This window comes from Protopterus annectens, chromosome 11.part0, assembly GCF_019279795.1.
Source record: "Protopterus annectens isolate FY-2018-M chromosome 11.part0, PAN1.0, whole genome shotgun sequence".
Classification (NCBI taxonomy): Eukaryota; Metazoa; Chordata; order Ceratodontiformes; family Protopteridae; genus Protopterus; species Protopterus annectens.
In genome coordinates this window covers 255,673,573-255,698,301 of record NC_056745.1, presented here as the reverse complement: position 1 = coordinate 255,698,301, position 24,729 = coordinate 255,673,573, and the positions used below count along the sequence as shown (strand labels likewise).

The 24,729-nt window shown below is 41.0% G+C and overlaps 1 protein-coding gene across 1 annotated transcript in view; it reads left to right on the top strand.

Moving 5' to 3' along the window:
• The window catches only part of LOC122815308 (ethanolamine kinase 1-like), a 389,068-nt gene that overhangs the window by 257,047 nt on the left and 107,292 nt on the right, over positions 1 to 24,729 (top strand). The window contains exon 4 of the mRNA XM_044087691.1: positions 19,535 to 19,695. Within this exon, the coding sequence (XP_043943626.1) occupies positions 19,535 to 19,695 (161 nt within the window). The remainder of the gene's footprint in view (positions 1 to 19,534; positions 19,696 to 24,729) is intronic.

The following is a 24,729-nucleotide window of genomic DNA, read 5'->3' as shown; positions in this document are numbered from 1 at the left end:
AGGTAGCCAAAGAGGATTTGGCTAAAGCACTCCTCATGGCCCTGAAGGCCGGACCACCAGAATCCTGGGAAGGTCCCACCTCTGTGGCCACAACAGTAGACGGTACCCCCGCAGCCGACGCACCGAGAGGAAGGCTTGGTACCGAAAACATCAGCCCCGAAGCATCCCCCCCGGGGCCGACAGAGGAGGTCCGCGTACCGAACTCCGACTCGAGAGCCAGGGTTGGAGTAAGGGTTGGGCCTGACCCGAAAACCTCCATCGGCTCCACCAGCACCGGCTCCAACGGTGCCGAGGCTGTTGGAGGAGGAACCATAACTACAGGGTGGACCATCGGCTCCGAAGCCGAATGGGCTGGAGCCGAAACTAACTTTTGGAACACAGGAGACTGCAAAAGTCTTAGGAGCACCCTGTCTATGTCCGAATCAGACATCTTGGAGGATCTAGATGAGACCGATCGGGTCCGAACCGACTTCTCCATCGGCTCCAAAGGACTGGGGGACCGGCTCCGAATGGACTCGACCAATATCGGTTCGAGGAGATCCCAAAACAATTTCCCTCGGTGCCGAGGAGGGCTTCGCACCGGGGAAGAGTCTGAGCCGGCAACCCTCATCGGCTCCAAAATCAGTGGAGCCGATGAAGGTGACCCGCCTCTCGACGCCCCAGTCCTCGGCTCCGAAACCAGAGGAGTCGAGACTTGAGGCATCGAGGCAGACCGTTCCGCCCTCGGCTCCAAAGTCCGTGGAGCCGATGGAGAAGCCTGCCTAGGTTTCTTAGCAGTCTGTTCCGACGGACTGGTCGGAGCCGACGCTTTTTTCTTCTTGGTAGGAGAGGAAGAGGAAGATAAGGCCTCCTCGAAGGAGGGTTTAATCAGCCCTTTCAATATTAATTTATTCTTCCTCTCTTGGAGGACTCTAGAAGAAAAGGCGTGACACATGCTACAGGACTCCTGTAGGTGCTTGGCGCCTAAACAATATACGCACGAGGAGTGGTCATCGGTTATAGACATTTTATAACCGCACCTCGTGCACTTTTTAAACCCAGAGGATCTATGTTCTTTTGACATTCTGACTAACAACAGACACTAAAAAAAACAAGTTAAAGTAGCAGTATCTGTTCAGTAATGAAGATTTTACCACAATACAAAAAATTTTAACCTTTTTTTTTTTTTTTTACGAGACAATACACTACAATATCAGGAAAAAAATACTGAAAAGGAGGGCCAAGACCCTCTAACTTAAACAGGTACTTGACCTCCTGAAAAAATAAAAGACACTAGTTAAAGAATAGGGGAAGGCCCCTGTAACTTAAACGGGAAACCTTTCCCTTAATCAAACACAATTTTCCACAACAAATGCAGCAAAACACACTCATACAATAACAATAGCTGTTAAAACAGCTTTTTGGGTAAGAATAACAAAATTCCTGACAGGAAACTTTGAAGAAAACAGTACTTAGCTCAGCCAAGTTTGAGACCACGTCCTAGCTTGTAAGCGGCAAACGAGATCTGGGGGATTAGTGGGGGTGCATCCTGGGATAGAAAATAGCTCAGCCAATAAGAGGCTTCGCTCTATAGCATAGCGTGCCGAGTCGGAGCCGAGGGATCGGCTCCGAGCCCATCAGTACAGAATGTAGGCGAGATAGGATCACATAACATCAAGAATTTATGTACTCACCATAACGTTCGATGTATGTAGCCGATCTCGCCTCACATTCTTACCCATGGGTTCGGAGCCGAACATCGGCTCTGACTCGGCCAAACTCCTCCAGCCCGAAGTCGTCCACCGGCCGGGCCAAACAGGCATCCCATGCTGCACTGCTCCATATTGAGACACATGTCAACAAAAACATCTTGAAATGCTGCAGGCATGATCTAAGGCTAATCCTTGGAACCTGCAACAAAAAGCAAAGTGTTTTTTTGCAGGGGATTCTGTACAGTAACTCTGGGCTCATATGATCCTTGGAAAAAGTGCATATCTACATAACCTGGGGACTGTTCATCTGTTGACCATCTGCAAATGTCGACCAGTGTAGTTTGAGAATACATGGGTCAACACACTAAATTTGATTTATATCAGGAGACACACATGCGTGTGCACACACACACACATATACATATATATATATATATATATATATATATATATATATATATATATATAAAATGCCAACACCTGTCAGTGCAATGATCCAACTTAAATTCCACCTTACTACCTGTCACACTTTTAACATCCACCTATTGCAAGTGTCCTATCTCATTTGCATCTCTTTTTCTTTTTCTTAATAAAAAAAAAAATCTTTTTACTGCACGTTATGCACATTATTGTAATGTTTATGTAAACTTCATTCTCAGGCCTTTTGTAAATTTCTGATGTTCTCATGTAAAGCACATTAGTGTAATGTTTGCATAAAACTTCATTGTCAGATGTTTTCTGTTTTGTAACTTTGTAATAACTGTCTGGAGCTTTTCTCCTCGAGTCTCCACTGAAAATGGGCCACTGTGTCGGTTAACAAATGATGAATTAAAAAAAAAAAAAATATATATATATATATATGTGTGTGTGTGTGTGTGTGTGTGTGTGTATGATCAGGGGTGTCCAACCTTTTGGCTTGCTGGGGCTGCATTGAGTGAACAGAAATGGTCTTAGGGCCGCATATAAAATATATCATATAGTTAACTCTTTCGTTGCTCCGGAAGACCACAGTCAACCTCCTGGCTGTACTGTAGGTGCATTTGAACAATGAATAAATGTAATATATGCCTAATATTTGCCTTAAAATTCTAATTCTCATTCTAATTCTGTAATCTAACAGTTAACTCTTAACATCTTAGTTATTTTTTTTTTTTTTTTACAAATAAACAGATATTCACTACAACTCTAGCATTTCTCACTGGGAAAACCATTCCAGCACTCCAACTACGTAAAATGTCAACATCAGCAGTCCTACAATACTATAATCCACAAAAATAACCCAACAAATTTGCAATAAAGCAAATAATTCACATTACTGACTTGATAAAACAATTCTGAATTAGCTACAAGAGGGTCTCACCCAAACAAATAACTGGTGCCAGAAATATGGCCTCAAGCTAAATGCCAAAAAATGCATCATCTTCCCCTTTGAGGAGAGTGATGTCCCCACAAATTATCACATTAATAACAACGTTGTAAGCACGCAATAAGTCATATGGTACTTGGGCACCCAGGTTGATAGAAACCTGACTTTTGACCACCATGTTGTCTCTGTTGTAGGGAAAGCTTTTTACATGGCCCACTTCATTAGTAAGGGTATCTCATCCAGGGACAAGGCGGTCATAATATCCCTGTATTCTTCCTTTACAAGAGCCATTATTGAGTGCAATGCCCCTTTTAGCATGTGCCTCAGCAAAACACCCTGCCAAAAGAAAGACTGCAACCATTTCTGACAAAAAAGGTCAAAGGACTAAGTTCACTTAGTTATCCAAACAGACTAAAAAGCTTCTTGCTTTCCTCTGTCTCTCACTGGCTCCTATAAATTTCATCATTGGCTTGCTTTCCAGGCTAAGAAAGATCCTGCCTTAAGAGACTTCCTCTACCTCAGAAATACTGGTTATACTTAAAACGCTCACTACAAAGACCACAGCTTTCACTGCAACATAAACAAGCCTCTTTTTATGGACAGGTTCTTGACACAAAAACCTTCAACTTCTGTAGAAAGCTCTTCTCATTATCAAACAGTGTAGTTCAGCAACACGATGGCTGGATGGATAGCCATAAATGTAGTCCTTGGGTAAGTAGCATGGCCTTCATCAAACCAGATGGAAAATCCACATACTAACCTTTCCCAGCTGGATGGCTAAGATCTAATATTGGTTACTCAAATCTAGTTGCCCAAGAAGAGGGGCATGTTTAACTAAATTCCATTTGCAAAATTATATTTAGCTATGTACAAACAGCTTTCTCCTAAAAACTTAACTCATTGATATTTGCCTTGCTGTAATTATAACTGTAAAAAAATGTTTTTAAGTTTATTCTGTACCTCATTGATTCTCACTGTTATGAAATATAATCTCTGCCATATTGTATGATTACTACATGCATAATTTGCTGTCTCTCTCTCTCTCTCTCTCATTTATTGTATTATATTGTTTTGTGTTATTTTTGGAGCTTTTCTCCCCGGGCCTCCGCTGAAAATGGACCTGTTCCCAGTCGGACTTTCCCGGTAAACAAATGTAATGTAAAATAAATAAAAATAAACTTCCTTCCAATCTAAAGCCATTTGACAGACATTTTAATTTGTGCAGAAGTTACTCACAGACTGACAGTTTACTGAGCTGTAATGCTGACCTTCGCTTTTGAAAAAAACAAATTTCCAGACTTTGTCAATAGCTCCAAGTGTAGAGAGGATTATTTATTTATTATATATTTATTTATTTTTGGAAAACATCTTTAAAACTGTTAAATTGATTACACACCCAGAAACACAGAAAAGTTATTGTGATTATGTAAACCACAGACTGCTGCAAAAAATCAAAGTGACATTAGCACTCTATGCTTATGTCCGAACAGATGAATCATACCTGTCAATTCCAAAAGAAGTAAAGTAGCTTAATAAGAAGGTTATTTGCAAGGTTACATGGCAGTTTATATTAGAAATAAGCAGAGATATTAAAAAGGATCTGTTTTTCATAATTATGCCGAAAAGTCTTCAAAGGTAAATACAACTTCTGATTTAGTATGGAGCCGTACCTCTCAACCTTAGAGCAAGAAATCTGGACAAAGCAAAAAATAAAAGTGGGACACAGGCCCAAAAATAGTTATGCATCACAGACACCATTGAAACAACTGTAGCTGCAAACATTATACATCACTTATAATCTTTCTATCCCATTATTGTCAGTTAAACATTACATGGCTCATTCAGTCCTGCCTTCTTTTGCATCAAAGAAAACCATGCTTTGAAATGACAAATGCATTAAAAATAATAAATAAAAACATTGCATCAAAATCTTGCAACTTCCTACCTGCAAGCAACCACAGAGCTTTCACTGAAACTAGGGCTGCTTGTTTCCCCAGAATGATAGCTCTCCCTAATTAAGTCTAATGGTATACAATCTACCAGTATCTGGATTACCTGAAATAAATTAAATTATGGCCTGTAAAGTGAAAGTACACTTTGTTTAATTAAACTAAACCCACTTACTATATTTTTTCAGTAACATCCCAATATCCATTTTCAGGTCACTTTACAAGACATTGGCAGTGGTAGACTTGGCATCCTTCAGAACCCCACAGGCCCACGCTAATACACTGTCCATTAAATGTAAATATCCATCCACTGTAAATGGCAAGAAGCTATGTCTTAAAAAATCTACTTCTGGCATGCGTACCCAAGTATTAGGTTTTGAAACAAAGAAACATATTCTCCACAGTCCGCAAGTCTCTGTCTTTGATAATCATCTACTGTTGCAGCACTCCCAACACATAAGCACACACATGCACACTAAAACCAACAACATTTAAAAAATGACATTGTGCCCACTTGATTTGCCAGTATTGATGATCCGCCAAAGCTATGCTTACTGTTGTCCAATCTACCACTGCTTAGAACCCACCAATGAAAAAACAGCACTAGGTGCTTTTTTGTTTGTCTGAAAAAACAATACAACTTTATATGCAACAGTCCCACATAGTCAGTCCACTACTGACCCATTAACCCTAGGCTGCTGTCTCATTCTTACTCCCTGGAACTGCATTACCTTGGATGACTACTTTTATTTCCTAAGCAAAAGACACAAATTGAAAGATGAGGCAAAAATCCAGACATTCTTTGAAAATCCATACAGTTAAGAGGTATGAGTTCATGTTCAATACAACACTCTCCCTGTCAGGAAAGCCACAATTTAATGAAAGTGTACTCTTAATGTATGATATATTTGATAGCTAACTTGTTTGTGTTCAGTAGGTAGACTGATCATTGTTAGCCTCTTTGTGCATGCGTCTCTCTCTCTCATGCACACATATACACACATACACACACACACTCTTCTTCTACTTTCACGCACACAATTCTGCTTTCATGTATGCACTCACCCACTCCATAGTTACCTATTAGCACAGGTAATTGCTGTCCCTTTCAAAGGCAACAGCGGCAAATCCATACAGGAGTCCCTCTTCAGCGAGAACACACACAGTGATTGTTCGGCGCAAAATAATGGAGTAAACACACTGACCCTTTTTAGGCTCAAAAACAAAACTAGAAGGGTGCTTTGGCGCATGCGCACACCGACATTAGCATTACAGGTCACGGGAGCGAAAAACACAAAAAAAAATGTTTTGGAGCATGCGTACATCCATGTTGCAGTTAGAGGTTGAGGGCCGCAGGTTGGACACATCTAGTGTATGTCTTTGTGCTTAATGTAAAGGATTATGGTTGGGTCTGTAATGATAGCTGCATTATGATGTGATCAAGACATGGATGTTAAGACATTTACCTCGAGAGAAGCTCGAGAAGTGAAATCTTGGCATCCACATCAAGAACACATAATAGGTTATAATCAGAGACCCGGTCATAATGCTTTGTAGTGCATAGAGATTTATCTTCTCCATGTAATATTGGTTACAGAAAAAAGGAAGGAAAAAGCATAGCAAAGTGTTTTGCTGGCTTTGAAAGCTGGTGAAGCCCTTAGCGAGCATGGGCTGTGTACTCAGTGCATAGCTGAGACGTGATATTAACAGCACTTAGACTTAAGGACTGAGTGAAGAGATAGTACTGCCAGTCTGTCCTGATAGCTAAGATTTTTAAGGCCACTAATCTTTTTAGTTAAGAATCTGTGAAGTGTTTCGTTGAGTGATATGCTGAGACAAATACATCCCTAAAAGTACATTATATTCAGTAATGGGTTTGATGAGATACGAGTAAAGGGGAAATTAAGATTTCATTGGGGCTGGAGAAGATGCCTATAGAAATTAGATGAGATAGACAAAAGGCTTTCTAAACTACTCTAGAGACGTTATGGTCAAATGGTTAGAAATTATCAATGAGAGTGCCTAAAAGGGAGTATGTTACTTGTATGGTACATGAAAATGTTTTGTTTACCAGAATGAACTGCGCTACATTTTTTCACATTTAAGGCCATTGTCTTTGCATCATTTGTTAATGTGGTCTAACCTTTTTTGGAGCAAATGTGAGTCAGTAGAAGATCAAATAAAAATCCCCATTTTTACAGTCATCTGCAATCTTAGATGACCATACTCTAGGAGTTTTGGTCTGATGGTCTGAGAAATAGATGCCAAACAGGAAGGTGCCCATTACTGAGCCCCGTGGTACACCACTGGTAACTTTTTTGCTTTCAGAATTGGTACCTCCATCTTTAATCACATGGGTTCTGTCAGTACTGTTGATTAAACACCTCACAGGATAAGAACTTGTATTCAGATTTATGATTCTGTCAATTTTTGCATTGGGAATAGTGTCAAAGGCCATAGCCAGGTCCAGATATGCTGTATGTGCTGCATAACAGCTATCCACTGCTTTGTTTACTTTTTCAACAAAATTCATGGTGTTAGAGTCAGGACCTTCCTTTTGCAAAGCTGGATTGGTGAGAGTTGATGGTTAAGAGATTTTCAATGTCTAGATTAGTAAAGTCTGAGATATTTTCCATAGCTTTACATATGAGGCTATTCAGAGTAATAGGCCTATAGTTACCAAGGTCTGTGGTTGGACCACCTTTGTGTAATGCCATTACAGTGGTTATTTTCCAGGCTTCAGGAATGTAACCAGTGGAATGGCTTAGATTAAAGATGTTAAGTATGGGCCCAGATAGGCCATGTTTGGCCTTGATAATCAGGCAGCCTGGTATGTTATCAGGACCTATGGATGGGGTGTTTATAGATTTGGAGGGGGCTGATAGAACTTGTTCCATAGTAATTACAGGGGATGGCTGGGATTGTGGAACCTGTGGAGTAGCTGCATTTTAGGTGGAGTAAATTCTGCACTAAATTTGTCAGCTAAGGTAGTGGCTATTTCCTTCAGGTCAGAGTTGCAACATTATTCTGACTAGCTGCAAACATTTGGGTATTAGTTCTTAATTATCTGATATAGTTAAAGAAAGATTTATAGTTGGATTTAACTGTAGTGGCAATTTTAAGTTCATGCTCAGCTTTGAGTCTCCTGTTTCATTTGCTTAAGTGTGCTCTTTAGGTTGGTAGAATGAGTACTCTTAGAAGCATTAAGCAATTTCTTTCTCTTGTTATGTAATGTATTTACATGGGTATTCCACCACAGGGATTTGCTTTTAAATTTCTCACTATATTTGCCATGGACATGGACTGCCTTATCAATACAAATATTTAAGTGGGATCAGAAAACAGAGGCACAGGCAGCAGCTTTAGCAATGGGTCCGCAGGAGAAGGATTACAACCAAGTTTAGTTATGTCATCAAGTAAATGAAGAAAGTTTGCTTTTGAGAAATCCCAAAACAGATATTTTCAGAGGAAGTACCACCAGATTTAAAAAAACAAAAGGTCACCAATTTTATGCTCTGATGTAACAAAGTGTGATGATACATGTGGAGCTGTGCAAGAAGTGGCCGTATTTGTGTGAACTGGATCAAGGATCCCTAGTAGGATGGCTGACTGTCTGTAAAAGAAAGAGTTAACATTTACAATGTCAAGGACGTCCCAATCTTTCCAAACACTGGCAGTGTAAGAAGGCCAGTTCATTGATAGTTGAAGTCTCCCAGTAGAAAAGTGCTGGATTTAATAGGGATTTCAACTAATGTGATAAGATAGTTGTCATGGTCAAAAAAGGGACATAGCAGGTTTTCTATAACTATCTAAGAAACACTAATTAGTCTTGTTTATGGTGATTTGGACATCTTGGAGTTCAAATGTGGAGTCTCAAGGAAATCTCTTGTGAGGTGAATTGAGAAATACTAATACTTTATCTTCAATAGCCAGTAGATTTGGAGATGTGATGGGCATTATATTCAGTAATAGAGGGATTGCTTTCATTGCTCTGAAACCATGTCTTTGTAACTACGCATGTGTGACTGTGTTGGAGAGCCTCATTTTCTTTTGTTAAAACTCCTGGCATTTAGTAGAGCCACATGTTATTTTTCCATACTAGAATTTATAAAGTTGGAATGTCCATCAGGATGTAAAACCTTGATAAAGGGAGGTGCAGACCATCCTTGACAACTCTGGAAGGCTTCTCAGTCATCTCCTCCCAAGCTGACACATACTTGATCCTCCTGGAATGAGGCCAGCGACATACCCAATTATTAAAGCCAATTGTCATGTCTTCGAAATTTCATCATCATTCCGGTTGATGACAAAATACTACTTATGACCAGTGTATTTTCTGCATCATACACATGCATAGCAAGCTCAGTCATATCCATTTGCATGTCCATGTGGGTGCAGTGCCTAAGGTCATTCACAACCATATGGACCACTTTAAGTCATAATTGTGACTGTCAGGCTGGAGGGATCTAAGAGCCCTGGTTACATCCCAGATCCTGGCTGCAGAAAGACATCTGTCACCCTATTTGTATCCACCCTAGTGAGGGGTGGTGTCCATATGCCTGACAGTAGAATCATCTGTTACTGAAACAATATCGTGGTTAGATGCAGTCTCACTCTCACTGTGTCATAAGGCCTTGGAGTCTGCCCACTTGTGAGTCTCTTAGGCATGTGTACCAGCAGAAGGTGTGAAGGGTGAAGGCAGGTGTGTGTGCAGAAGGTGTGAAGGGTGAAGTGTGTGTGTTGCCTAGTCTTTCACCTAGTTGGCTTAGGCTTAGTTGTTCTCTTAACTTCAGCATGTTAGCTTAGTGGAAGTGCTCAGTGTTGTGTGTATGCATTTTCTGCTTACTGAATGAATTCTGAGGTGAGAAGTTAGCCTCCAAGTTAAGTAAATACAACTCTCACATGTTGCATCATTGTGAGTAGCAGTAGAGAGTTTTTGGTAAGCATGAGGCATTTAGTACATATCCTCAAAATATGTAGAACTATCAGGCTGGTTGCAGAGGTGGAAAAATTGTCTTGAGTCTCCATGCTAGTCAGTGCAGATGAAAGGGTATAAAAAAACAGGATAGCTTAATAACTTGGTGTAAGACGGAGGGAGTAATTGACTGGAGTAGAAAAGGTGGCAGTGTGGGAGGATGTGGCTAAAGTGTAAAAGAATATGAGTTGTTACTGCTGTAGTATCCACAAGTGCAAAAAAAAAAAAAGAAATGTAAAACTGACTGCAGTATGTGGGATTAACAAGGTAATCAGTAACAAGAGGCAGATTTAAATCAAATAGCTTTACCAAGTATCCTTATGTGGTCTCTACTTAACTAGTAACAGTAATGAGTAAAGGTATGTGGTCTCTACTTAACTAGTAACAGTAATGAGTAAAGGGTAGTCTAACAGAGAATCTAAATGAGTTGTTTCAAGTGCAGTAACTGTAAAGCAGATTGTTTCAGTTAGGTATCAGTTTCAGTTAGGTATCAGTAGAGCAGCCAGCCAAGTAATAGCAGTATACAGGCAACCCTGTACTTTCCAGTGCAGTAGCCTGAAAATGGTATAACACTACAGTAATGAGTAACCAGCAGAAATGCAACAAAAAGTGCATTCAGTAACTGAGATATGTTCATTTTTTATATACTATCAGTAGCAGGCAAAACTGCAGTGTTATCTTAGATATTACCAGTAGTGAGCAATGGTATCAAAGCAGAAAGGCACAATAGTGCAGTAATATTTAAAATTAGTACCATTAGCAAAGCAGAAGTGCACAACATTACAGTGCCAGCAATGCACAATGTATTTAAACCCAGTAACAACAGTCAGCAGAAAAAAGTACCACTTTCAGCAGTGAAGTCAGCAAGATAAAAAAGGCAATGATTTCAGTATGCAAAACTAGTTTATGTCAAAGAAGGCACTGACATTTGTATCATAAGGAGAAAGAGGCAACCTTACCTTTTGCAGACTAATCTATTTTGTTGGATGCCTAATAAAATAAGACTTTGTGATGAATAAGTGGAGAATAAATATTAGAATCTTTCTTCACACAGAAAAACTGAAACTCCTTTCACATTTGTGCAGTATTCTCTCCTTCTGCACCTTTAGACTTGGTTGTATTATAAAATTGTAGGTCTTCACTTGTGACATGCAGAAAAGAAATACATTGATACCTTTTTTTCCTGAGGTTTCATGCTCATTCAGGAGTAGATAAAATTTCTTGATTCACTGCTTTCAGTTAGTAGAAAACGTATCCTGAAGAGAGAAACAGAGGATGGCAGGCAGTTGTAATTTAACGTTTTGTCAAACAAAAGTCAGACAACATTATCAGTTCTAATGCCATATAATCTTTTTCTGGTATGAGCAAAATCTTACTTCTTCACATGTGTACCTTTTGCCCATTAAATGCAGACAATAAATGAGGAAATGCCCATATTCTTTTACTGTTGCAGTATTAGCAAGTTGTGATTTCCTTGCTGCAGATTGCCTTGGCATTTGTCCCCTCCTTCAGCCTCACAGATATCCCATTCTTAATGTCAGGATGTGTGGGTATAGAGGTCATCGGCTGGCTCTATCTTCGTAGTTGTTTCTTGCCAAAAGCATCCAATGTCTAGAAGGCATCAGTCAGTCCATACCAATGAACAATGAGGGAAACGTTTACTATTCTAGCATTTGTGTAGTAGATGTTTAAGAAGTGTAATACTTGTCTTAAGAGTGGGAAGCGAATTCCACATTGAGACTTCATACTCTTGTCTTTTTTTGCTTGGACCTGAAGCATGGCATGCCCAGCTGCCTCCACTTTTTTTTTTTAATAGCCGTACTGTTAAGTATATGGCTGAGTTTTTGATCAAAGAAAAGGGAGCATTAGGGACCTTCCTGCAGTATGGCATCCACTGGTCATACTGACACCGATCCTTCTGTAAAATGAAAGGAGAGGTGTCCTGAGCACTGTAAGGTAGTGGACAGCAGTCATTGGTGTGCCAGTCCACCATAACTTGTGATAGAAGGAAAAGAAATGTCTATTCAGTCCCCTCCAATGACTGAATGTGAGGCTGAATCCTTTACTGAGATCCTTTTGGGGTCCAATATGCTTTTGGCCCCCTCCGTGTCAGGAAGGACTTGGGTTGTCTGTTGGGTCTGGGGTTTGTTTGCAGGCCTTGGCTTCCTACACCCACACCAGGTCTTCTGAGGGCAATAACAGTATCCCCTGGGTTACAGAGGAGTTGTCAACAGACCGAGCACAGGCCACAGCCTGCTGATGGCCTGGCCTGACTGCATGATACACCACATGCAGACTCAAGCCAAAGGCCAAGCCCAAGAAGGATGCACCAGTTTGCAATAGCCTAAGCTTTCTGGATATCAGTCTAACTTGGCCTGTCAGTCGGATTAGTCAGCCTAGTAGAGAATCTCATACATATATTGTAAGATCTAAGCAGCATTGCCTTGCCAGAAACCCTGTGTGACGGCATCTCTTTACCCCAGGCCAGTAATAAAGGAGCCTCAATCCTCCCCACTAACACCAGTGAGAGACAGCACTAAGAAACAGGAATGGATTTACACAGTATTTCCAATGCTCTCTCTGTATCAAACACAGTTTCCCCCAAGAGCACACAGAGAACCTGCTCCAGACCTGGTACTGGACTCTGTATCTCTCCAGATCCCAAACATGCTATTATGTCATGGATCCAGGGAATTTTAGAGGTGTTTTTCACCAGTTAGTTGAGATGGGCTATTCTTTGTGTTTGAGACCCCCCCTGTTGATTCTTGACTTGTGAAAGAAATATCCACTGACATGTCAGACTGTGTTTTCTCATTGCTCCTAGCAGCCTTTATAGAATCAGTTTCTAGCCTTACAAGCATTGGATTTTTCAGAATTGATCTTCATCTGAGAAGTAGTGGAGACAGAGGCTGCTTTATCTGAGGGGCCAGTTTTTTAATATAATGGAAATCCAGTTGCCACATCCAACTCTGGAATTTTCAGCGGTATTCGTCGTCGCCTCACAGCAAAGAGGTTCTCCGGTTCGATTCTCGGCTGGGGCGCCTTCTGTGCGGAGTCTGCATGTCCTCCCCGGGGTCGAATGAATTTAAAGACATGTAGGTAGGTGCGTACGTGTGTGGGTGTACCTTCCTTGAAGGTTGGGCACCAGGCTGGCAACTCAACACCGTAAAAATTCACTGCCAGTCATTACTGGACCGGAGTTCTGCCGTGGCGACCCCTAACCAGGAAAAGCCAAAAGACAGTATTAGATTGTGGTACAAACCCCTTCCCCAGGCCTATCTTAAAAGCAAAATGGAAGGTGTTTTCCACATTGAAAGTTCCTTCTACTGCTCTACTTGGTTAGTTTGCAGACCATTTTTTTTTTGGGGGGGGGGGGGTTGTATTTTAGGCATGTGTTTGAATTTAAGCCCAAGTGAGCTTTAACATTAATATTTCATGTTTTAATCCTCCTTTTTGAATTATTGAAGGGCAAACCTGTAGTGCAGCACTTCCTGAAGAAGCAGTTTTTGAAGACATCCTACACACTGGGTCTTTTGTGAGAACATGTTTTCTAGGTTTTGAACTTCATGATTGATAATGTTGCTTCATCTGACTTATAAACTAGGTAGTTTAACAGACTTTGACATTCATTTGTAGCTGTTTTCTACCTTCAACATCTGAGTTATAGTGTCAGTACTTTGTGTCCAGGGTGTCCCCCCACCATTTCATTCATCTAAAATTTCCTGGAGGCTGATAAGTGGGTGTTAGCTTTGATACTTTGGCTGACCACTGCCAAAGGGCAACATGGGTTTGAAATGCACACAAAATATTCATCCCTTTTATTCTGAGTTGGGAGAAGGTGCTTCCATGGTAAAACGCGTATTCCAGCTGATTAATGCATTGTCATTTTCTGCCATAATAAACCCGACTGTCCCTTAATCAGTGAAGTCAGAAGTCATTTTATTTAGAGATGACTACCAGAAGTGCTAATCCCTGTCAATAATATACCAAGCAGTCGGTACTAAGCGCGAAGGTCCGGCGCGCGCAGTCGGCGCCAGTCACGCCCGGATTGAGTACTACGATCAAGCCCCCGGCGTCGACGCCAGCCATCCATGGTACACGCGATGACCTACTCATAATTTAGGGCAGGTTTTTTTTCTGATGGTTTTCTGAAATTTTTATTCAGTAACGGCTCAAAGTTGGCTTTTTGAGCCTTTTTTTCATTTTTTTTTTGAGTATTTTGGCTTTCCTCCAGAATTCAGATTTAGTGTATGCCTTAAATAAAATGAGAGAAAGGGAATACAACTGTATATACCATATACTCATTTGTATTTATGTTTCAGGGCCTGACGCTGCGGGGTTTTGTGGATTGCTTGGATGCTACTATTTAACAAGCGCGCTTAAGAGAAGGTTAGTAGTGCCCTGCAGGTGTTTTTTTGAGCGTATATTGTAAAAATGCGCGTCGGATTCCCGGCGCGCTTCCGCCCAAAAGCTGAAGGAACACAGCACTGCCAGGATTTGGACACCAACTGTCATGGTGGTACAACAAACAAGGGGGAACACATTCTACACCCGTGTGCAGGCAAGCAATGATTCTTCCATTAAGATTCATGCTGCAGCAATTTCAGCTCACTATGATTGTGACCCAAAACCAAACTATTCATTTGCCTACTTTCTATGCAGAATGGTGCATCATGGCATTCTTGACCCTACTGGCGTCAGTCTCCAGTCTAATTGACCGGCGTCGTCAATCTCTTTTGGTATTAGGGCCGACTGGTTTTGTGAGTGTAACCGCTGCTGACATTTGTTCAATGGCTGCAGAGTCCTTGGTCACTGTCAGGAACTACAAACTGAAACCAAGTAGAAAAACGTGTGCTTTTTTGATCATTTTGACCTGAACATGTTGTCTTTTAGGTTCCTTCTACCCTTGTGTGTTTATACTGCTTGGCTTTTTATCAAATGTTATCTACTTCATCTTGAGTAAGTTAAAATGGTGTGCTTACTCACTTTATTTCTTCATCTTCGAGAAGGCCCTATGCTGTTTGCCCTTAGCCCCCCCCCTTTCATGTCTGAGCTTTGGTGTCTTACTGAACACTTAAGCTGAATTTGTCTTCAATTGAGGAGGGCGGATATGCCCTTCTGCATGCCTCGATGTGTGTGTGGGGGGGCACCCCCCCACATCCCCCTGAACTTATATATATGAACTCCTCTTTCCCCCAACTCGAAGAAAGGGGAAATTACCCATGTAAAGAGCATTACTATTGCACAACTCGCCACCGGTGATTTTATATGGAGTAGCTCCAATCCTTAGAATCCTGAAACTCGGACAGATGTCTCCTGATAAATCAATGTTTGTCCACCAGTAGAGCAACTGTAGTTTTTCTTTGTTTGTCATCAAGCCTGTAATAAATTCAATGATAGATCTCTGCAATGTTAACTGAGGAAAGCTACCAAAGAAAGTGCAAAGCAGGAATTTTGTAATTATAAAGAAAAAAACCCCCCATCAAAACACATTTTTCAGCTAGAATCTCAGCAGTACCCCAGGGCAGCATGAGAGGCTGGCTAATTGAAATAACTTTGAAGCTGTATTCTTTTACTGTAAAACAACTGCATGTGTTTTGCCACAACTGTCATTTGAGCTTCAGTTGCTCTGATAATGATCTTCAGGGTGAATTTTCTAGGATGTTATTTATTTATTTCACATTTGTTTACCGGGAGTGTCTGACTGAGCCAAAAAACAAAAGACCCGTTTTCAGAGGAGGCCCGGGGAGAAAAGCTCCAAATTGTATTTTTACAAAAAAAAAGCACTGGTAACATAGAACAATAATGTATAAACAAGAGGTTACATAATCAACAAGAAATTATCTTTCATGGACAACCCTAATCTTGCTCATTTCATCTTGAAAGTTGTGCAGATTTTATTACAACTTTTGTGGCAGTATTCAAGTTTCCATAAATGTACATTCTTATATGCCAAATGTTATCTGAATAGTTAGGTTATGTAGAGTTACATTAACTTAGGTTCATCGGTTGGCACTAGGCTATCGGCCCTAGGGCCTATACAAGCCTAGCCATAACAGTTCCCTGGATATTTCTTCCCACAATATTTACGTCCCTGGACCCCTGTCTAGCAGGGTGAATGACATGAATCTCAGGGTGAATTTCCTATATCCCATCCAATCATCAAGGTTCCTTTTGAAGATGGTCAAGGAGGCGCTCTGCTTGACGTGTGGGAAGCCGATTCCAGAGTATGGGGAGTCTCTGGGTCAGGTACCTATCCCTCCAGCATGTTTTGTTTATTGTGATGACAAGGTTTAGATCCCTGGAGCGTGTGGCTCTGAGGGATTGGGATTTTTTTTAAGTGGAGCATGTCCAACAGCTCAGGGTTTGACATGGCCTTGTATGTTAAGCAGAGATCACCTCTGAGTAGACGATATGCCACAGAGTATAGCTGTAGTTTTTTTAGATGGTCAGCATATGGCATCTGCTTTAGGTCTGTGATTCTTTTAGTGAGGTATTTCTGCGGCCTTTCCAGCTGTTGCAGATGTCTTGTGAGGTACATACCAAATGGGGCGTTATACTCTATAATGGGTCTAATGAGGGATGAGTACAGTGGGGCAGTGACCTCCTTTTTTCTGGATGAAAAGCCCTTAGTGACGAGGTGTGCCACATAGAAGGATTTCCTGACTGTTGTGACGATATGGTTATCGAAGGTGAGACCACTGTCTACATGTGTCCCTATGTCTCTCATCACACCGTTGATGTTTAATGTAGTGTCACCTATGTGGTAATTCATGGGTACGTGTTTTTTTCCAAGGGGATAACTATACATTTCTTGGCATTAAGCCTGAGCCCATGGCTCTGGCACCAGGTATCTGTTTCTGTAAGGCCCTTTTGTAGAATATCCATATCATTCAGTCATGGCTCCCAGTTTGCAGCCATTTGCGAACTTTGTTAGCCAGAGTCCCTTAGTGTTGGCCTGTACTTCAGAGAAGTAGCTGCCAAACAAGAGTGATCCCAGGACTGAACCCTGAGGTACTCCACTTGTTACTTGTCTGGAGCTGGATTTGGAGTCGGCTACTTTTACAGTCTGGATTCTGTTAGTAAGCCAGTTGGCAACCCATCGAATGACATAGCGATTTATGCCCAGCTTAGTAAGTTTATCTATGATTCCAGAGTGGGGGATGGTGTTGAAGGCCTTGGCAAGGTCCAGGTAGGCTGCGTGGGGACCTTTACCCTCGTCCACAGCTCTGGAGACTGATTTGAAAAAGTCAATCAGGTTCAGGAGACAAGATCGTCCCTTCACGAACCCAAACTGGGTGGGGTCCAGTGTTTGAAGGTTGCTAATGTCTTTGTTTATAAGTTCCATGATAATGCGTTCCATGCTCTTGCAGATCAGGCTCGTCATACTGATGGGATGGTAGTTCCTAGGATCCAAGGTGGGATCCCCCCTTGTGGAGTGGGATAACTGTAGCTGTGCGTCACTCAGTGGACACAAAGCCTGAGATGAGGCTATGATTAAACATGACACTTAGGTGAGGTGCCAGTTAATTTTGTAGTTCATGTAGTACACAGCCTGGGATGTCATCTGGTCCCATGGATGCTGCATTCTTAGCTTTGGAGAGTGCGGTTTCTACCTGTGTGGCCGTGATTACCGGAATTTGGCAATCTTTTGGTATTGAGATGGGCCCTTTAGGGGGTGTGAGGGGGGTTAAGTTGGCACTGAATTGATCTGCCAGGATATTGGCAATATCCTTGGGATCAGTATATTTAATGCCATTCTGTTGTAGCTCAGTGCAGATGTGAGCATTGCCATTTAGATTCTTGACATAAGTATAGAATGCCTTGTGGTTGTCTTTGGAATCTTTGGCAGTTGTATTTTCGTAACTAGCTTTTGAGGATTTTATGAGGGATCTCAGCTTCTTACTGAGGCTGATCAGGGTGTTTTTTGCATTGTGGGATTTTCCTCTTTTCTGCAACAGCTTTTTCCTTCTGTTGTATAGTTTGTTTATAGCAGAAGACCACCAGATTGGCCTCCTTTTTTTGGAGGAGAGCATCTTGGTTCTATTTGGGATGGCACGATTCATGCATGAGTGGATGTGCTCGTACAGTGCCTTAGTGTAGGATTTAGCAGTTGAACTTTCAGATCCCATCTGCATGGGTGTCATGAAGGTTGTCACTTCTGACGTCAGTAGCATGAAGTTGGCTTTGGAGAAGTTTTATATGGAGGTTTCCTTACTGGGGAGAGGGTGGGATGTGGATGTCAAGGGTGATTTGCTTATGGTCAGACCTGACCAATGAGTGGGTGACCACTGGTGTGGAGCATCTATAGCCCATGTTGGTAATGACCAGGTCTAGGATATTGGAGTCCCTGGTTGGACAATGGATTAGTTGATCCAGGGCATTGGAATTTATGAATTCCAAGAACCGTTGGGAAAAGGTGTTTGTACCCAAGTAGTTTTCCCAGTTAATGGCAGGGTAGTTGAAATCACCCAGTATTAGGGTGTTTGGTTGTATCTTAATATTTTCCAGTATGTGTAGAAAGGTGTAGTGAGAATCTTGGGGCATGGTGGGGGATCTGTAGCAAGCTACAGTTTGGATTGCAGTCTTACCTAGTGTTAGTTGCACCTGGAGAATTTCAGATGCATTGTGTTGGGCAACTAGCCTGGAGGTGTGAATATCCTTGGTGAATATGGACACTCCTCCACCTTTAGTGTTTCGGTCTTGGTTTGTACCCGAAAAGTGTGGTAAGAGTTGTAGCCTGGTATTGCAGGGGTGCTCTCTGGAGCCTTGAACCAGGTCTCAGTTACTGCACAGATATCGATGTTCTCCATTTTTAGGAGTGCCTCAAGAGAGTGCATTTTGAGGTTAAGACTTCTAGCATTGAGTAGCATTACTTTCAGATTTTGCATGCTTGTATCTGTTAGGGTGGTGGTTTTGTCCTTTGAACCTTGCCTAAAAAAGGCACTATAGGGGTGGTAAGAGCTTTAGCCAGTAACCTGAATCCCAGGGGTGACAGATGCAGACCATCTCTGGCAAATCATCATGGTTTGTCGATCATGTCTTCCCAGGCAGACAGATACTGGATCTCCTTTGTATGACACCAGAAGCTTAGCCAGTTGTTGAAGTCAGGCATGTTGTCCTTGTACTGTGGTATCATTATGAGCGAAGGCAGGATGCTACTCAGGGCTAGGGTCATACCTGCCTGGGCCTCCATCTCTCTTTTCATGTAGTCCAGGAAGGTACGTCTCAAGTCATTCACTCCAACATAGACAATGACAGAGTTGTATTTGTACTTGTTGTGGAGTGACTTGAGTGCATGCGTTATGTGGCGGATCCTGGCACTTGACAAGCAGCTGACTGTAATTTTCTCCTTGTTCAGCCTGGTGAGTGGGACATCAGTGTGCCTGACTATAGAGTCACCTTATGACTAAACTGTTGGGTACATTGTCTTGCCTTAGGGGCTGCTGTTGGGTGGCACACTGGTGTTGAGGTATGTCTCACTTTGGTTGTGACTGGTGTTTGCATTTCACTTTTATTCTAGGAGTAAATTAATTTGCTTCTTTTATTCTAGGAGTAAATGAAGTTGACTACAGTCGTTATCCTGATAAAAAACTGCAGAGAAGTTGGTTACGATCATATCTCAAATCTTACAAAGAATTTAAGGGACTTGTTACAGAGGTCACTGAGAAAGAGATAGAGATACTCTACATTCAAGTCAATCAGTTTTCACTGGTGAGTTCTATAGTTCTGATTTTGTATATTCTAAAAACTTGGTTTGTAATGTATTTTATAATTGGTATATAAACACTTTTATTATGTTGCATTTACCAGCACTGTATGATTGTCAAAGCTTGCTTTTATTTCCCATATCTTCAGTGTTATCCACAAAGGGTACAATATCTTTACCCTTTCTGCAATGTGCTGGGTTGTAATACAAACAAAACTTAATTTTATGAGGTATTAAGGGCAGAGATGTCAGAAAAGGTAAAACATGGTATGGGGAAGCATTTTTATTACTCACAGTTCTGAAAGGACATTATCAGACAAAATAAATGTTTTAAATGTCTTCAGATTTTAAAACATTGATATTCTTTAGGGATTACAGAAATAGCTGGGAGGCTAGGTAAGTACTAGACTACCTACCCTTGGAAGACATTTTAAGCCTAGCCAATTTCAAAGTCAAAAGTAAACTTTATTGTCATTCAGACACCACAAGTGCAACTGAATGAAATTGTTACTCCAGGATCTATACAACAATTCACATTACTACATTTAGACATTCCTACTACTTACTATTTACTGTTTTACATACTGACCGACATTTGCTGAGCTAAAAGAGACAAGGTGTTTATTGCACAGCATTCCACAGTTACTGCTTATTGCACAGGATTTGGTTGGCATTAGACTAAGGAAACACTGTATTTGTTGCAAAAATTTCACAGCTGTTACTTATTGCACAGGATGCTGTTTTAGCATCAGCAGATATTGCACAGAAATAAGATTATACTCTGTTAGATTAATTCCACAATGTATTTAAGACCTTTTAAGGTTATTGCACACAAATATGCTCCTCACTCATATTACCTGCTGTCCCTGATGTCAAGTGAGATGGAAGTTGCTATTGGAGCCTTTTCAAAGCTGCAAATCAAACCATGTGCCTTCTGTCTGTGAGGTAAACACCTTAACCACTGTACCAACCTTCAACCATGAAGTGCATCCATGGAGACAGAGTATGTGATCTCAGAAGTAGTGATCAGAGAATAGTGACAGAATGAAATAGCTCTTTTCACAGGCAGCGTACTGCCTAATGTATACTGGCTGTGTTAAAAACAGTACACAAATACTGGAGGTGTTCAGATTATGTGGATGTGCCTCATCCAACTAATAATTGTTTCATCACAATATTTTGGACTGTGAATGTTTGTGATAGGGTCAACTAGCTCATCATATTATTCCCTGCGTATGAACTGTATATTTTAGTTGCTGTCATACTGCTGTTACACTTCTTTGGCAGTTGTTGATGTCTTCAGTTTGTAGCATTTGTTGCCTGCTTGGCTCTATGCTTAGTTCAACAGCTGTGTTTAAGCTTCCCTGTATGACTGATATTGAACTTTAAAGCAGTATCGTAATGGCTATAAAATACGTGCAGATGTATGTTATGTATCAAGATGATCAAGATACATGTCTCCAAATTTATATTTGAAATCCAGCTATCTGTTCTACTTAAGGTTCTTAAACAGTTATTTTATTTTTATTTATTTATTTTACATTTGTTGACCGGGATAGTCCGACTGGATGCATGTCCATTTTCAGCAGAGGCCCGGGGAGAAAAGCTCCAAGGGTAAGCAGATACAGCATTACATATTATAGACTATTTACAGAAATTACATAAGTAAGCAAGTTAAACAAGTTCCACAGGTTACAGTTAATCCTGAGCACAAGTCAGGATTAAATTAAATTACACAGTAAACTGGTTAACAGATTTTTACACATTCTAGAGCGAGTTAGCCAGGCTTGATACATTGACATAGCCAGTTAAGTGACAAATGTTGTTTGAGTCTAGTTTTAAATTGACCTAAGGTGGAAAGTAATGTAATATCAGCTGGAAGAGAGTTCCAGGATCTACTTACAGAGTTTGCAAAGAGTGAATCACTGTCTGTGTTATTAATTTTGCTAGTCTGAATTAGTAGTTTGTTAGAGGATCGAAGCGGTCTAGGATTGTTATAGGGGGTGATAATATTTTTAAGTGCAGGAGTATTGTCCGGATTATAGAGGATTTTATAGGCCATAATCAGTTGGTTATACTGGATTAGGCTGGGTAGTTCAAGCCACCCAGGCTGATTTAGATTGATGCAATGATGTGTCCTAAAAGGCAGCCCAGTGGCAAACCTGGCAATGTGGTTGTAGCAAGTTGAGAGTTTGTTAAGGACAGTCTTGTTTAAATTCGAGAGTAGAGGGGATGCATACAGAAGGGTTGAAAGAAGGTGAGAGCGAGCTATGGCAATTTTAGCTGGAGGGGTTAGGAAGGCTTTTATTCTGTAAAGTGACCCTAGTTTTTATTGATGGTTTTGATAGTTTGGTTAACATGTAGGTCAAATTTTAGATTATTGTCTATGATGACACCTAATAGTTTTGTAGATGGGTCAGGGGAGATTATTGTGCCATCATTTGATTTTATGGTAAAGGTGAAAGCGGTAGACCTACGTGTTGGTGAAAATAACAGCATTTTAGTTTTTTGGGGATTTAGGATCAGACGATGTTCAGAAAGCCAGTTTCCTATGCTATTAAAGGTGGTCTGGGTAGCTGACCAGAACTCTACTGGAGATGTGGCTGAGCAAATCAGAGTAGAGTCATCAGCATATTGGATACAGCTGACTTTTGGGATGACAGTATAAAGGTCGTTAATGAAGATGGAGAACAGCAAGGGCCCTAGTATAGAGCCTTGTGGTACTCCAAGGGTGTTGGTAGAAGGTTAGAGAGTTTGTTCTGCCAGAGGACAGCCTGCTGTCGACCATTCAGGTAGGATTAAAACCATTGGAGGGCTCCAGTATCTAGACAGAATGTTTGCAGGGTGTGGATTAAAAGTTGGTGATCAGCCATATCGAATGCCTTGGAAAGATCCAAAAAGAGGGCTGGGGATATATAATTATTGTTGCAATTATGGTTTATGGTATTAGTAAAGGCTAGGAAGGCTGAAGTAGTGCTGTAAATAGGACAGAAGCCATGCTGAGTGTCTGCCATAAGGCGATTTTGGATTAGGTGGTGCATGAGTTGTCTATGAATACATTTTTCCATAATCTTTGCAAGTGGAGAGAGTATAGCTATTGGCCTATAATTGGAGAATTCAGTAGATCTGCCTCCTTTGTGAATTGGGATTACATAGGATATTTTCCAGATGGTGGGAATTTTAGCTTCTACTATGGTTCGATTGATTAGTATTGAGACGGGGTAAGCAATAGCATCAGCTGATTTTTGTAGGTACTCGGCAGGGAGTTGGTCAGCAGAAAGTGTAGTGGGTTTTAATTTTTTGATCAAGGTACGGATAAGTGAAGTGGCGACTGGTTGGAAGCTGAACGCGAGTAGGTTTCTAGGGGTGCTACTTTCAGTACCAGGGGAGCTAGGAGGGTAGTTGGCTAGCTAGGGCTTGAATTGTCTCAGTAAAGAATTGGTTAAAACTATCAGAAAACCTCTTCAGGGGTTTTATCAATAGTAGTAGCAGGGATTGGGGGTGAGGTTTGTCTAGGATGTAGTAGATTATTTAAACCTACCCAAATCTTCTGAGGGTTATTTTGATTTACTGTCTGTAAATTACAGTAGTATTGTTTTTTTGTCTTGTAAAATTGATTTTTTGGTTTAGTTCCTGGATTGCCTGTATTTAATGTGATCTTGAGGGTCTTTAGAAGAACGCCATAAAGCCCATGCTTTGTTTCTAAGGGTAATTTTGAGTTTAGACTCTAGAAAGCCATGGTGCAGTTTTTGCCTTGGTTCTCTTTGAATGAACAGGTGCATGCGAATCAAGGACCTCAAAGAATTTGTTGTTAAAGTATGCTACTGCTTCCTCTAAGGGGAGGTGTTTTAGAATAGACCAATTACATGAGTTTAGTTCTTGTTGGAATTTGGCAGGATCAAAGTTTTTATTGTTTCTAACCTTTCTGAGTAAGGGTTGTTGGGAATTAACGGTTTTGTGCTTAATTACATATGTGAGAAGGTGATCGCTTAGGCCATTAAGGAGGGTACCAGAGGTGTACAGTTGGGGGTGACTGAGTACCCAGTCAAGTATACTTTCTTTTTGGTTGGGTTTACTTATCCTGGTAGGGGTGGATATGATTTGTGTAAATGCATGCAGGTTAATATGGGTGGTTGGGGATTCTGAGGAACAGGTGCCCCAGTCTATGTTAAAGTCTCCAAGTAGTAGGGTTTCTTGGGGGTAGTGGCATGATAGCCAGTACAGGATATCTTCAAATGTAGATATATTGTTACCTGGGGGAATGTACATACAGATGATATTAATGCATTTATTTTTATTAAGTTGCAATTTGGTGGCAGGAATCTCTGAGTTATTAATCTGAGGAGGTTGTATTACATCTATGGTGACATTCAACTCAGATTATATTATAGAGTACAGCTACCCCACCCCCCTTCCTTGAAGCACGATCCAGCCTGTGTATGTTGTACCTAGGTGGTAACACTTCATTGTCTTTAGTGATAGGTTTTAACCAGGTTTCAGATAAACAGAGAATCTCAGGGGAGTGGACATCCAGAAGTGCATGCAATACATGTACCTTGTTATTAATGCTTCTAATATTGAGATGACAGACTAGGAGAGAGTTAGTTGGTCTATTAATTGTAGGTTTGTAGCTTAGATTGCAAGTAGAGGGGGTATGTGTATCTGAAGTGAGTGGGCCATGGTTGGGGTGAATATCACCACCAAGTATTAGGTTGAGTCTATACTTGGTGATAAACTTCAGGAATTTGTTTATTAGTTTGTGGTAGTGTTTGGATCTAGAGCTAATGTGCCTGGGGTTGAGATGTTGATAGACTGAACAAGATGTTGGATAGGATCTGGTACTGTAAGTATGGTTGAAGGTGGAAGGATTTACATCTGGGGTGATAGTATGGTCTTTTGGGACCTGAAATCCCATGAGAAACTGGTTTTCATACAAGGTAAGGAGGTATGGTCTGAACAAGAGGGGTAGTAAAGAGGAGTATATCATTATCTGTGATTCAGCTAGTGAGTTAAGGAACTGTTTTACCTGGTGATGCAGC